Source organism: Sinohyriopsis cumingii, chromosome 12, assembly GCF_028554795.1.
Source record: "Sinohyriopsis cumingii isolate HCF-2022 chromosome 12, ASM2855479v2, whole genome shotgun sequence".
In the NCBI taxonomy this organism is placed as follows: domain Eukaryota; kingdom Metazoa; phylum Mollusca; class Bivalvia; order Unionida; family Unionidae; genus Sinohyriopsis; species Sinohyriopsis cumingii.
In genome coordinates, this window is record NC_142972.1 from 14799029 (window position 1) to 14814547 (window position 15519).

General features: G+C 34.0%; 1 protein-coding gene across 1 annotated transcript in view; it reads right to left on the reverse strand.

Moving 5' to 3' along the window:
• The window catches only part of LOC149786028 (E3 ubiquitin-protein ligase rnf213-alpha-like), a 374561-nt gene that overhangs the window by 56232 nt on the left and 302810 nt on the right, over positions 1 to 15519 (reverse strand). Inside the window, exons 76-78 of the mRNA XM_089978102.1 lie at positions 9943 to 10036; positions 7429 to 7463; positions 3683 to 3780 (exon numbers count right to left, since the gene is read on the reverse strand). Coding sequence (XP_089834228.1) covers positions 3683 to 3780; positions 7429 to 7463; positions 9943 to 10036 — 227 coding nt within the window. The remainder of the gene's footprint in view (positions 1 to 3682; positions 3781 to 7428; positions 7464 to 9942; positions 10037 to 15519) is intronic.

The window sequence follows — 15519 nt, forward strand, 5'->3', positions numbered from 1 at the left end:
CTTTTCAGTAAATGATGTTTCTGATACAATACTTATCTGATCAAAGTAATGTTAGGAATATAAGCCCTACTACCTCTATAATATATAGACAAGGGGCAATAGCTCTTGCCCATTACCTTCCCTTGTGATCTACCAGTCACCACTTTATAGCTGAGTAGAACATTGTGTAACAGGATGCTCACATTGCAGGGAGGATGGGAAAGTATTAAAGTAATGTTATTGGATAAATATTCAAGGAGAAACATCATTTACCGAAAAATTTGCTTTCTCCTTAGAATACAATTTCCAATCACATTAACATTAGGAAGAGGATTAAATTCCCTATTTTATGGTTAACCAAATTTCCTAGCTTACGAGCAGCACAACTAGAGGGTGTGTGTTAAAGTCTGGGAAGAAGACATAACAAAATCTTCTTACCACAAAATTTCCAGGTGAAGCCAATGAAAGCTGCAGAGGGTGTCCATGCATGGGTTGTGCTGATGTCAATTGGGTCTGGTAGCCACTAGTGCGACTGAGACTGGGTCTACCAGATATTGAGTTTATTGCTGTGGAGCCAAGTCACATAGATAAAGCTCTAGAAGATTGACTGTGCATGCCAACCAATGTCTTCAACAATATCTATGATGGAGATATATGACCATCAATGCAAGGCCCACTGCCATTGCTCTTATCTCATGAGTAGACATCTTTATGAGACTACTCTGTTCTAGCTATATGCCAGAGTATGCCATGAATTTTACCAACTTAACCATGATGAGAAGGCTTAAGGGATTATGTCCTCTTTCCCAGGATCAACTGGGAGAAAGAGGCATCTTGGAACTCCACAAACTGGCTGACTGCTTCAGATAAAGTCTAAGCAAACATACGTTTCTTGTAACATTTTCCATGCAAACTATAGTGCAAGCACAGCAGTTTAAAAATAAAAGGCAATATTTATGTTTAGATTCTTAAAAAGGTATAGAAGATGAATGATAAAAGTAACAGAAAAATGAAACATTTCTTATATAAATTTCAATGCCATGAAGGTCCAAGATTTTCTCTGATGCTACTATTTTTTAAAGTGTTTTTATTGATTTACATTAAAAAATCTTCTGTTGAAAAAGGTGAAAGTCAACACTCTCAACAAAAGTGTTCACTGTCAGTACACTCTGGCAGGTTATGCATTCTGCTCAAGGCTGACCCTTTGAGTATGCATGCACTAGTTTCGTATGTGTCTGATAAGTGACTGACACAATATCACTTCATCTCTGCGATTTGTTCTATAGGAAGAATTTGTCATTCTCCAATAATGAGTCTAAGTTTTGAAGCTTCTTTGTAAAATCTGTATTCAACATATTTTTTTCAAGAATTTCGCATGTGCCGGCTGATATAATATTTGAAGCCAGTATATTGAATCATATATTTGGAAATGGGTGACTACAGGGGAGCTTTAGCTGCTTTTTGTCCATTTCATTATTCTTCATATACCCATGTGACTAGGGAGCCTAAAGAACAGAGCTTAAGGAGCCAATTCTGTTCTTTAAGATCTGGAATATTCATAGATTGTCAAAGTCAAGGTTTCACAAGGCTTTCTATTTGGAAATCATGATGAAATTGGGGATGTATGGCCAAAATTTCACTCAATTTACTCTAATCAACAAGTGAACTTGTGGAGGACTTTTTGAATTATCAAAGATCAAATAATATGGGGGGGTCTGATAACCAAGGTTGTTGGAATAAAAGCTGTTCAGAATATGCAAGACAAATTTCCAATGCTTCTAAATGCAGGCCTATAAATGATGTGCTGGAATCGATGGAGTCGCAGACAGTTTATACTCAAGAGCCAATATGGTTCATCTGACAAATGTAATGTTTCCTTTGGCTCAACATAGCTTTTTAAATGCTCCAGACAAGAGTCAAACTTTGATTTTGTATGAGGTCAAGAATCTGCAAGTAAGATCTGTACATACATAATCAAGTCCAGATCTCACTATAGGCCTGAATAGCCATAGCTGGACATTCCAGTTTGATCAGTGTTTGACATGATTAATATTCAATCTATAACTTTTTGACACTTAAGTTTATGGTGAAAAATGTCCTAAAATTTGGCCTACTTCACAACGGGGACAAGAGAATGGTCAAGATTGAGTATTCAGTCATCATGAATTCTGTAACATATATAAAGACACAGTGATCCCATTCAAGAGTGCTCTCAAAACTCACTTATTTTGACTGCAAGAACAAACTTAAAGACCTAATAATGTTTCCTACCTTAAATATTCTCAGCATGTTTTTTTTAAGTTTTCTAATTTCATGGTGTTTCTTTTTGTAATTATATCATTATATGTTTTTTTTCTTCTTATATGTGTTGTCTAATGTTGTAAAGCACTTAGAGCTTCTAAAGATTAGGTGCTATACAAAGTCCTCATGATTATTATTATTATTATATAAACCGTGTCATTTTTTTACTGCCCATTTTTGAACTATATTTGAGCTCATCTGTAGTTGACAGATCAAAACAGATCAAAAAGTCATTGATGTGTAATGAGTAGTCAGTTCCTGAATTGAAGCGTTTCTTTATTTGTTTAATTGGATGCTGAAAATAGAATTTCCCTGAGGCACATGTGCATCCTAGGGATAGCTCCCAGAAAGGGTGGTAAAAATGTCACCTAAAACATTTCTGTCATTTAATAAACTGGATGTTAAAAGGGCAAGTAGTATGTCCCTAAGACCTAGGGTGTACAGTAATTTGCTTATTCAGTCAAGTCACTTGGTAATAACCATCAATTCATTATATGCTTATTCAGTCAAGTCACTTTGTAATAACCATCAATTCATCATATGCTTATTCAGCCAAGTCACTTTGTAATAACCATCGATTCATTATATGCTTATTCAGTCAAGTCACTTGGTAATAACCATCAATTCATTATATGCATATTCAGTCAAGTCACTTGGTAATAACCATCAATTCATTATATGCCTATTCAGCCAAGTCACTTTGTAATAACCATCAATTCATTATATGCTTATTCAGTCAAATCACTTTGTTTATTATATGCTTGTTCATACTAATTACCATTAATCAGCCAAGTCACTTTGTAATAACCATCAATTCATTATATGCTTATTCAGTCAAGTCACTTTGTAAAAACCATCAATTCATTATATGCCTATTCAGCCAAGTCACTTTGTAATAACCATCAATTCATTATATGCTTATTCAGTCAAATCACTTTGTTTATTATATGCTTGTTCATACTAAATGTGTTTACATCTAGATTTGTGCCTGGTATTGAGACAGGAAATCAGTAAATACCATCAATGCTTCTCTGCGATGGTAGGGTGTGTAACATTAGCTGGAATGAGAATGGAATGTATGCTATCTCTGAATCAATAACTTTGTTCTGAAATTAAACATTCAGTATGTTCTAAATTGAAATAGAGACTAGACCTGCATTTATTTTCCCATTTATGCCACTGAATATTACAGAGTCTCACTCTCATGCCTCTGAAGCACAACAATTGTTAATTATAATGGGCAGTAAGTCCTATAATATGTTCTTTGATTACTTTAATACATGGACAAGAATTAAGTACATAATATCTGATTAAGGCAGGAAGGTGAGAATAGGTAACTAACATGACACTGAAGTAAAGATCAAAAGATTGGATACATGTGCATTATTTCATCTTGTTTTACCCTGGGTCAGGTGGATTTCCTGGACATGGTTTGTGTCCATGACCTCCAATCTCCAAACCACACTTTGGACATTTACCTACAGTACCTGGGCGGCCACACTATAAAAACCAAATACAAAAATGATTAATGAAAATTTACCCTCCTTGGTCCAGAATGTTCCCCGGATTCAGTTGGTAGTTACGACCACCAATTGCTGCACCACAAGCCTTGCATACTCCTTCTGTCACAGCACCACCACACTGTAATTATATAGCAAATATACTAATCATTCTCATGGATAATGTAATTATTGAAGCTCTCATTCCATGAAAGAAAGGTTTTACAAAACAAAAATTCTAATTGTTTCTAACACTGAATCTTTCTGACGTTTTGTTACTATTCTAATCTTTAAATTAGGATCAGCTTCTTTGAAAGTAGATGAAAGATCCTTCACACGGTCATCACCTAATGGCCAAATGCAAGTGCAACTGTCCAGTCTGTCCAGTTAATCTGGGTTTTGAAGATTATAGTTTTATCTGTCAAAACTTCTTACAATTATTTTTATCAGCTTTAAAGAAAGTTGTTTCTAGGTTTCACTATGATAGTATCCTCAGGTGAATTTGATGACAGACTGGCATCATCGATATAAAACTGAAAGGCCTTTGAACCACTATGCTTTCTGTTAGTATCCTCAGCTGAATTTGATGACAGATTGGCATCACTGATATGAAACTGAAAGGCCTTTGAACCACTATGCTTTCTGTTAGAATCAGTCAAAACCACCTCCAGTGTTAGGAAGTCAGTTAAATGGGCTTTTTCCTCTATTCTTTGTAACAATGGTCAAACTGGATCATAGATAAACAATCCAAGTTGAAAAGACTTCTGCAAAAGTACGCTTTCTGTAAAATTATGTAAAATTCTACTGAATGACTTTGAAAAGTCATCCTAGGGTTTCATATTTTTAGTAAAAGCAGTCATCTGGAATGGCAGAGCTGCTTCATCAGTTCCAGGACCCTTTTTGTTAACTGGTTTTTAATAAGAATTACTTCAAGTTCTTTTTGCATGTTTATTTGATGGCAGGGTATGAAGCCATTCTTGCTGCAATAAAGATAGGAATAAAAGAATTTGGAATTTATTTTTATGAAAATATAGAGTGATTCTACAAATAATCTAGGAACATTATGGAAATTACTGCATATTTTCATGTGTTTTCTATCAGTCATAAAACAGAAATGCATGCAAATATCAATTTTCAAAACAACTATTGGTGTATGTACTATGTTTGATATAACAGTATGAACTCTGACTACTCTAAATTATAATTGATCTCTTTAAGGCTTTCCTAAACCCTTTCTGCCATCTGAGATAATTTCATCTTTTTCTTTCACTTTAGATTACTATGGTACCTTCTAAAACATGACATCATAAATCTTGAATGAACAGGAATGTTATCAACATTATTGCCTGAATGCATGCAACCACCTTGTACAGACATAGATAAAAAAAACATTGTTATTTAGAAAGGAACTATTTCTCTACAAATATTTTCCTAAAAAGAAAGGTTTTTTAAAAACATAAATATAAAACACTGGGAAGATAAATCCTTCCAAAACAATATAAACATGAAGTACTACAAGATACAAGATAAGAAATATAAAATAAAAGAGAAAGGTACAAAATATGAAATCTTCAAAATATTAGGTTAAAATTTGTTCATTAAAATCTCATTTGTACAACGTCCAAGAGTTTCTCTGGATCTCCAGCTGGTTTAACTAAGTGGGGAAAATCTAAATGAATCAGTGTCAGAATCAAGCACAATGGCTCTTGTCAGACATTTTTCCCTAAATATTAATGTGGCAGCCATATATTTGTGAAAATTATTATAAAAACATTTAAGGTAGGTATAAAACTTTGCAACAAATTGCAAATGTACTGGAAAATGGGTTATTACTGGTTTTTGATTAGTTGTTGCTTCAAAATTTTGTATAAACATTCCATAATGCACAAATTCAAAACCTATACCCAAAATTTTCACCAAAACAACAGTATTTAACTTTACTGTTTAAGAATTATATATATGTATATACCCTTCCCTTTCAACAAGCAGACTTACTACATTAAAATACACAACACCTATAGTTACCTGACTGACATTTCTGGTAAATTCTAATGGTAAAATTTTAATTTCTCAGGCCCTCAAGAGATTTATGAGGATTATAGTAATGGTTAGAGATTTATGAGGATTATAGTAATGGTTAGAGATTTATGAGGATTATAGTAACGGTTAGAGATTTATGAGGATTGTAGTAATGGTTAGAGATTTATGAGGATTATAGTAATGGTTAGAGGATTATAGTAATGGTTAGAGATTTATGAGGATTATAGTAATGGTAAGAGATTTATGAGGATTATAGTAATGGTTAGAGATTTATGAGGATTATAGTAATGGTTAGAGTTTATGAGGATTGTAGTAATGGTTAAGATTTATGAGGATTATAGTAATGGTTAGTTCTTTCTATTCTCATTACCAAACTGACTGACCATTACTATTCTCAAGCAGTGAGCTACTGCAGATCAAATTTAGAAAGTGAGACAGAAGTAGAGATACAAGTCACTTCAAAATTTATTTTATATCAATTGTTATAAATGTTCTACAAACCATGTCATTCCCCTTTTTAAAAGAACTGGATGTAATTCAGAAATGCTCTGAGTACAGACTGGAAACCTGTGGACAACCACCTATGTCTGACAGGGAACCGTTCGGACCTATCAAATCTTAATTAAAGCAATGACCCATAACTGCAGAGGTGTACAGCCAGCTTGTTATCAATGCAATATACTGACTGATAAGTGTCAGATATTAGTGTAGACTTAACCCTTTACCTCATGCAAGCATCTTTGGACGCCTCTACTCCATTCACATGGAAGCGCCTTTTGACGCCTCTACTCCATTCACATGGAAGTGCCTTTTGATGCCTGCTGTAAACGTCAGACATTTTGAGCTGGTTTTCATAGCTCCACCTTTGGGGAAAACCACCCTATTAGATACTACATTCATATCTGTGAATGACAATTATGTCAGATCATGTGGTCGCTGTTTATGCACTGATCAATATCTCCTATTTAAAGTAACTGGGTCGTAATCTCCAATCTCCAAAATGACGGTTGCAGATTTCATTCAGTACTTACGAAGTTTTCATGATTAGAATCACAACTATGAAAGATTCAATAACTTAGGTAAAGGCTCTGATATTGATGTAGGCAGCAATTAGTTTTTATAAATTATCAAATTCAGATGACTTAGTGATGTAGACACAGACAAAAACGTAAATTTCGAGTATGGGAAATGGCAGCTACGGTTAGTCACGCGACCTCACTGACATGACAGTGAATGAGTTCTCTCAAGATTTTAAAGCACATAAAAAATTCATCCATGAAAAATAATTACACAGCTATAACAATTGGACTTTACTCTTAAATTTTTCCACATATAATAGATGTGCACCAAAAATGTAAAATGGTTAAAATTGCTGTTTAATGTAACATACACTACATTGCTTAACAGTTCACAGGCAGGCCTATCCATATGCAGTCGACAAAGTAACAGGTGTTCTATTTATAGTGCGCTGCACTTTGTCACTATGCTCTATGAGATAAAGGGTTAAAAAGACTTTTAAACATTTTCTCTATATTTTGATAGATTTGTTAAAAATTGACCTTTGGGGCTAAATTATTAGAGATGGGTAGACTTTGACTACAATACTTACATCTCCAATTACATATGGATGGCCATTGGGACAACCTGAAAAGAGAACACTAAAATGTTTAGTTAAATAGTCAAACCAAATAGTAACAATTAGTATATTCAGAGCTAGAAATTAACCTTTTCCAGTACTAGTAGAATTGTATAAATCACTATTTTCAATGTCCACCAGCACATGTCATAGTTCAAAATAAAAATTTAAACATTACCGGCACGTTATATTATTTTATTGATGATTTTTGTTACTGTACCATAACTGATGTCAGATGATGTTATTTTACACTGAATAATTTTTGAAACTGAATACACAATATCACAAGTAAGAAATGTCCAGTTCAATTTTTTTGTTGGCTTGCTATAATCAGTTTTACTCCCTGATATTGGTACAATCCATTAACTACTGAAAATGTTGGCATAGTATGCATTTTTTAGAACAACAAGTGCAGGTAAATTGATGAAGATATTCATGGAACACAGATGGCCTGCCCACCACAATACTTACAAACTGATTTAATGAAGAACCTAACCGAGATGATGTGAACAGGTAAGTGGATGGAGATCAGTCACAAACTTAACACTATAGGTCTTTACCACAGTCACAGTGCAGTTCGATATACATACACCACTACCTCGATAACTCGCACCCGGATAACTCGCGAACCCACTTATAACGCGGTGTCAGGCGTGGATCCCATTTTTTAAACCCAAAAATACCCCAAAAATTTATCCCTATTTGTTGAACTTGAAGAAAATTGCGATCAAAATTGTTAACAGAAACTTTGATGTATCGCTCGTTTTATTGTTGAAAACGGTAGGTAGGACCTGGAAATTTTAATAAACACTATGAAATATCAAACTTAAAAATACCTCATACAATTTTTTACATTTTCTTTCCAAACGACATTCCTAGTTCACCGCAATTAATGATATGTAAGGAAATTTTGATCAATGAAAATGCCACTTACGCCAAGTGAAGGCAGTACTTTATTAAATAATACAATTAAATAAATTTTTTTATCAATTGATATTTGTGTTCTAGTTCCATCTTTTAGTTCCTTTTAAGTGTAATCGTCATAAATGCAATGTGTCCTCTTGTAGTTAAAAGTAAAATGTGTCAATCTACTGTAACAGCTATGTCTGCGAGCATTTCTCTGAGAACCTAATTAAGTGCCGACCGTGTTTTGATAACTGAATTGTGGAAGTATTTGTTGTATTGTTGCACTGAATTAAAAGCTGGCCACCTTAATATTATGATGTAAATTATGTCTTTTGAATAAAATAAAAAAAGGAGGTGGAATAAAAGAAAAGTTAAAAGGCACAAAAATCGGACTAACTTAAAATCTAGCGGTCTTGGTCGTATGTCGGGTGAACTCACTTCATTGATCAATCGAACACTGTAATAAACGTTATAGTGTATGTAACAGAAACTACTTTAAATTAACTGACTCTTTCTTAACTGTGATCAAAGATAACAAGGCAGCCAAGCAAAATGAATACTTCATAAAATATCGAGCATGATTTCACCGATACGGACCATTGTGGGCAAGCGAGGTTCAGAGAATTCTTGAACTGGCATTTAGAGATATCTTTAGGGATGATAAGAAATTTCATTATTACTTCCAATGAAATCATGACATTAACATTGTACTAATTGAACAATAAAAAAATTGAGTTTTGACGTAGACGTATCACAAAATAAATGGCGTGTGTATTTGGAAAAAGGAATCTTGTTTGGTGGTGTATCAACAGTTAGTCTAGTTAGCAAATTATGGACTACTGATTTGGCAAGATACTATTAAACACCACTATGGGAACCAGACTCATCAAGAAAACAAAAAGTAGTGACATAATACACAGATTTTTCACGTACATGTGATGGTTGTTCAAACCAGTTGGAACGATCTTTCATATGTTGGATATTTTGAGAAAAAAATATTATTTAAACTGAATAATGAATAACTTCATTAGAAAAAGCGCATTATTAAAAATTATTATCAACGTGATGGTAAAATCAGGATTCAGTCATTAAACAGCCCAGTTCCCTAACGCTGGCCCCCGCCCACGGTTTTCTCGATGTCAAAGCGATTTTATTTTCAATTTTTGGAGGTCCCTCAGTAACACGTGCTTCGCTTATAGTGCGGTCTATGTTTGTGGACCCTGTTGTGTGCGAGTACATGATTTGGCTTTTTTTCAGAGAAAACTTGAGTGCATTAAGTAGGAAATGAGCTGATAAAGACTTTTTTTGCTTCCTATAAATCCATTATTTATCACAAAAAGAAGGCTGTATGAACCTACAAATCCTTCATTCGTTTGCAAAAATTGTACACCTTGTTGGTATACAAATGCATTTTCTCAAGAGCTGCCTTTAAATATTTATATGAAATACAAGAATATAAAACTTAAAAATTGTATGGAAGACTTTCACATGTTGTTCTGGCGTAGACTTCACTAGTTTTAAAACTGCTTTTACATAAAAGTCAATAATTACTGTTTCATAAATAACACATAGACAACTTACGATAGAAGACTATGTTGCCCCCCCCTCTGTTTGCCAGAAGCACCTGTCTAATTTCTTCAACTTCATCCTGCGGCATAGTGGGTAGGAAGGCATTCTGGAATACATTTATAATACTGGTACAGTCAATTATACATGATTTTTTATTATACTTTAAATCAGGGCAATCTGGTTATAACAGGCAAAATTCCAGGAACTGATGTACCCTGCTTTTCATTGGGATCAACAATTATGGCCATAACACCATTAAATGGTTGACGATTATTTAGAATAATGACAGTGAAATGAATCACCAATATAAAGATGAATTAAATAGGTGGTTAAAATCCAAAAATATGTAAGAGAAAAAATGAATGTTGGTGGTCTGAAATTCATGGGCCATAACTCTAATAAATAATACTGCAGAAAACTAAAATTTCGGTTTACTACATAATAAAATAAAACTGCATATGAAAAGACAGCTTCATCTTTAACCCTCATGCTGCCAAAATGTTTGTTAGGAGAAGAGGGTTCTGTCATAAAATTTATATACATAAAGCTACAATTCACAATAAATAGATAAAAACATTGAAAAGATTTAAAACCATGAATTTTAAAAAAAGGCTCATATCCTGACTGGGAATCTGACAAGTTTCATTGATGGATCAAGAGACATCTGGAAAAATCTTACAAATGAAGCCAATGATTTACTGATAGTTAATGGGAAACCTAGATTCCTGGTTTGATATATATCTAAACACACCAAGTTTAAAAAGGAATATGTTATATAGTTTGGGAGTGAAAATAAAGTTTGAATGGGAATAATCAGATAAAATTTCAATAACGAAAAATGAATATGAAACTGAAGAGTTTCAAGAGACAAAAGTTGACCAACAGTATAAAATACATATAAAATTTTCATTCAGATATATGGAATAATATTAAAAAAATTCCCCAGAAAAGAAAGTGTTGATAATGGATGGATGGATGTTCAGAGAAACACAATAACAATATTGTAAATAAAAGAAAGGCAAAAGGCACATATGGACCACTAATCTGTGTATATATATTTATATCAGGTTTCACAAAAAATTAATGGTTTTGAAGTTAAGCTCTAGAAATGTAAGTATGACTAATGAACCCCCCCCATATGAAATTTTTAGGCAGATTCTGCCTGGATTTTAGGTAGATTCAGGGTGTATTCCACCTAAGAAAAAACTTAAGGCAAACTGGGAATATGGCTAAGGTGACAGACTGAATCCATCTAATAGTTAAGTGTACTATTTCTCATATTCCTCCTATAGGATAACTGTTAGACAGAAAAGTTCTGATTGTCCAGTTCATTTTCCTACTTTAAGACGGATTTTGGACTTTGACTGATTTTAGCAAAAATGTTAGGCATAATTTTGAAATTTTTCAAAAGATCTACAATCATATATGAATCTTTGGACTTAGAAAATTTGGTGCAAGGTGGATTTTGGATTTGATCTGATGTTTACTCTGAAAAATAAGTATTTTTCTTCCTATTAAAATGGGCTATACAAAAATCATACCCTAGTGAAAATGTGACCGAAAATTTATTGAAATCATAGTGAATTTTTTTTTAGATTACTCAAATGTCCTTGTGTCACTAAAATTATAGTATTTTGCCAAATGTCAGAGATTTTACCAAAATTTCTGAAAATATCTGAAAGTTTGAACACAACATTTCTGAAAATAGCAGTGAGAATTTGTAATTGAAATTTCACTGAGAGTTTGCCAATAGTTCTGAAAATATAGTGATATTTTCTGATTGTAATATCACTGACATTTCAATAAAAAATATCAAAAAGATATAGTAAAATATATTTTTTGTTTCTTGTACAATCTGAATAATTATCAGCAACATTTATATTTCCTGTTTCTGATAGCTATAATTTTATTGTTCAATTTGGGAACAATAACTTCTTTCCACATCTTTTTCTGTTCTGTTTCTTTTTCAAATTTTTGTTGTTGCTGTAGTTTTGTTTTGCCCTCAAACAAGATTGTTTTCTTGTTTTCCATTTTAAAGCATCAGTTCGCTTTTCTCCTGACCTGAATCTGATTTTCTTTGATATGGACCCTTTTTTAATATCATTTTCAAAAACTGTTTTTTTCAAAAATAATGCTCTATCTGGTCCCATTCCACAATAGGCTTTCTAATAAGTATTTGTTCCGTATAACAGACGATCACTGTAATAAGATTTCTGATTGGTCAAAAGTTTGTACTTGCCCAATGAATTGTTGCATAACAGAAACTGATGGGAATGAGCATGCTTGCCAAACATAGCGATTCAAATTTTTGAGCGGGATACGAGTTTGAATAACCATTTGAAAAATGTGTGGCAATGAGAATAGCTTGAATGCAAAGTCGATGGGAACATAATTGGTCAATCTTTATAAAAACTGGATGCCAGGACTAGCATTTTGTTATTTGTGCCATAAAGAGCTTTACAGCAGCAGCTAACGTGCTAAATATGACAAGGAATTGAACCAGGATGATTTAGAAGTTATATAATAATAATAGTAATAATGAGGACTTTGTATAGCACCTAATCTTAAGAAGCTCTAAGTGCTTTACAACATTAGACAACTCCTATAAGATAAAAAACATATAATGATATGATTACAAAAACAAACACCATGAAATTAGAAAACATTAAAAAACATGCTGAGAATATTTAAGGTAGGAAACATTATTAGGTCTTTAAGTTTGTTCTTGCAGTCGAAATAAGTGAGTTTTGAGAGCCCTCTTGAATGTGATCACTGTGTCTTTGTGTCTAAGTTAAGTGGGCAATTCATTCCACGTTGCTGTGCCCTGGTATGCAAAAGAACACTGTCCATATGACTTTGTTTTCATAGTGGGAATAATGAGTATACGATTGTCAGAAGAGGAGTGTAAGTATCTTGCTGGTGTGTACCCATGGGTGAGGTCGGATAGGTATGTTGGACTAGAGTCTGACAGTGAAACGTAGCACAGAGAACAAATTTTGTGTTTGATTCTGGATCAAATGGATAGCCAGTGTATGGTACAGAGCAGCGGGGAGGTGTGCTCTGATCGTGGTACTCTAAGTATGATCTAAGCGGCTGTGTTTTGAACTTTTTGAAGTTTCTGGAGCAGATATTGAGATGAATCAGACAGAATTGAGTTACAATAGTCCAGTCTTGAAAGTAGTAATGAACACACACGTGTTTTAGTGGCATCAACTGAAAGATATTTGCAAATTGAGCTGATGCGTCTCAGCTCAAGATATGCAGCCTTGCATATGTTCATGACATGTTGGTGCAATGTGAGAGTACTGTCCAGAGTAACACCTAGGTTTCATACTGATTGTATGAATTAAATGTTGGTGTTGCTGATATTTATTGTTTGAGGTAAAGGACGTGAATGAGAATGTCTTTATGTTGTGATCAGAATGGCCTCAGTTTTATCATCATTCATCTGCAGCTTGTTACATGTATTCCATGATTTCACATCAGAAATGCACCTCTCTACACCTTGGATGGTAGCATCAACTTCAGTTGGGTGGCTTGATTTGTATATTTGGGTGTCATCAGCGTACAATTGGTGAGACACTGGATGATGACCTATGACACTTGAGAGTGGCTGAGTGTAAAGAATGAGGAGAACAGGTCCAAGAACAGACCCCTGTGGAACACCACAACATAGATCAACTGGGCTGGAGTGTATTCCATTTGCAGACACAATTTGTGTCCTGTTGACCAAGTAGGACTTGAACCACAGTAAGGCTGTATCATGAATGCCAAATACATGCTGGAGATGGTGAAGTAATATATCATGGTCTATTGTGTCAAATGCTGCAGGTAAATCAAGGAGGGTGAGGACTGTAATCTTTCCACTATCCAACACAGAGAGAATGTCATGAACTACTTTTAGAAGAGTAGTTTCAGTACTGTGGCAAGGGCAATATGCAGATTGTACATTGCTAAAAAGACCGTTTGAATCTAGATGAGATACAAGCTGGGATAGAACAACCTTTTCTAAGATTTTTTATATGAATGGGAGATTAGAATTTGGGCGGTAGTTCTTTAAATCATTATGGTCTAGTGTTGGTTTCTTCAGCAGAGGCTTTACAATGGCAGTTTTGAAAAATGATGGGAATTCCCCGGATGAGAGAGAGGTATTAATAACATCAGTTAATGAAGGCAATACTGGATCTAAGCACTCAAGCAGCAGTGATGTTGGAATTGGATGAAGTTCACATGACTTTGGTGCACTCTTCATCACGATTGTACAAATGAAATCCATAGAGACAAGTTCAAATGCTGCTAATAGTTGCCGCTCAAATTCTGTTTCCCAACTGTATGGTGACGATGAGTCAATTGAAATTGTGGTGTCAAGCTTATCTCTAATGGTTTGTACTTTGTCACGGAAGTAATTTGCAAACATGGCCAGAAGGTCGACTGGAGAGAAGGTAGTTGGAAGTGGTGTAGATTTGTTCCTTGACATTAGCTTGCTAGTAATCTTGAACAGCTCTTTGTAGCTGGAACTTTCCATGATTTTAGTAGTGTAGTGGGCTGATTTCGCTGCATGGACTATATTTGTGACATTCTTCTTAGCGGCTTCATAGATTTGCTTATGAATAGTGAGTCTGGTGGAAAGCCAAAGCCTCTCAGCTTTACAGCGGTCTCTTTTAGCAGTGCGAAGCTGGTCCCTAACACTGCTGTACCATGGAGAACACTTCTGAATTGATACTCTGCACTTGGTAGCTGGTGCATGTTTGTCAAGCAATGAACGCAGGCAGTTATCGAGTTCTTCTGCAGTAGGAGGAAACTGATATATAACTCCAAACTGATTAACTTCCAGAATTTAAGGTGGGACAACATTTAGATGACTGGTGGGAATTGTTGCCAAATACCCATGTCTATCAAAGATAGTCATATCTTTGTGGAGTTTTCTTGGACCACAAGTAGAATCATCCTTCAATGTCATGAGTGGTATTACTGTTTATATTATCAAAATATTGTAGTTGTGTTAGAATTCAGTGTAAAATAAGAGTAATTATATCATGATAAACGTTTGTCATGGCTGCTTATGGAACAAGGACTAATTCAAGAGACCACAACAGCATCACAGTTTTGTATATTTATAAAAAAATCAAGTCTGCAGTACAACTCCCGTATCTCTTGCCTTGGATGTCATATAACTATAACATCTGTATAATTTTGTTTCATGTACACTGAAATATTACCTTAGGTAATATAAGTCCTATTTAATTCATATAAATTATTTATTTAAAACCTTTTGAAATGTCTGTAAAAAATTACTGAAACTTCAGTAAAATACTATATAATGGTCAATTTTTTTAAAAATCTCACCTGAATTTTGGTGAAAATTTTGGTCAGAATTTTTGTGAAATCTCACCAAACTTTCATTGAAATTAAAAAGACTTAAATGATGCCATCATATATTAAGCTTTGTATGCAAGAAAGAAAATGAGGACAAGAGAAACCTAAATCTTATTTGATAATGTCTGTCAAAATAAAATTTATGATCCATTTGAAAAATTATTGTGAATATTTATCATTGAATCCCAATAATGTCTAAGCATCATTAGGCAG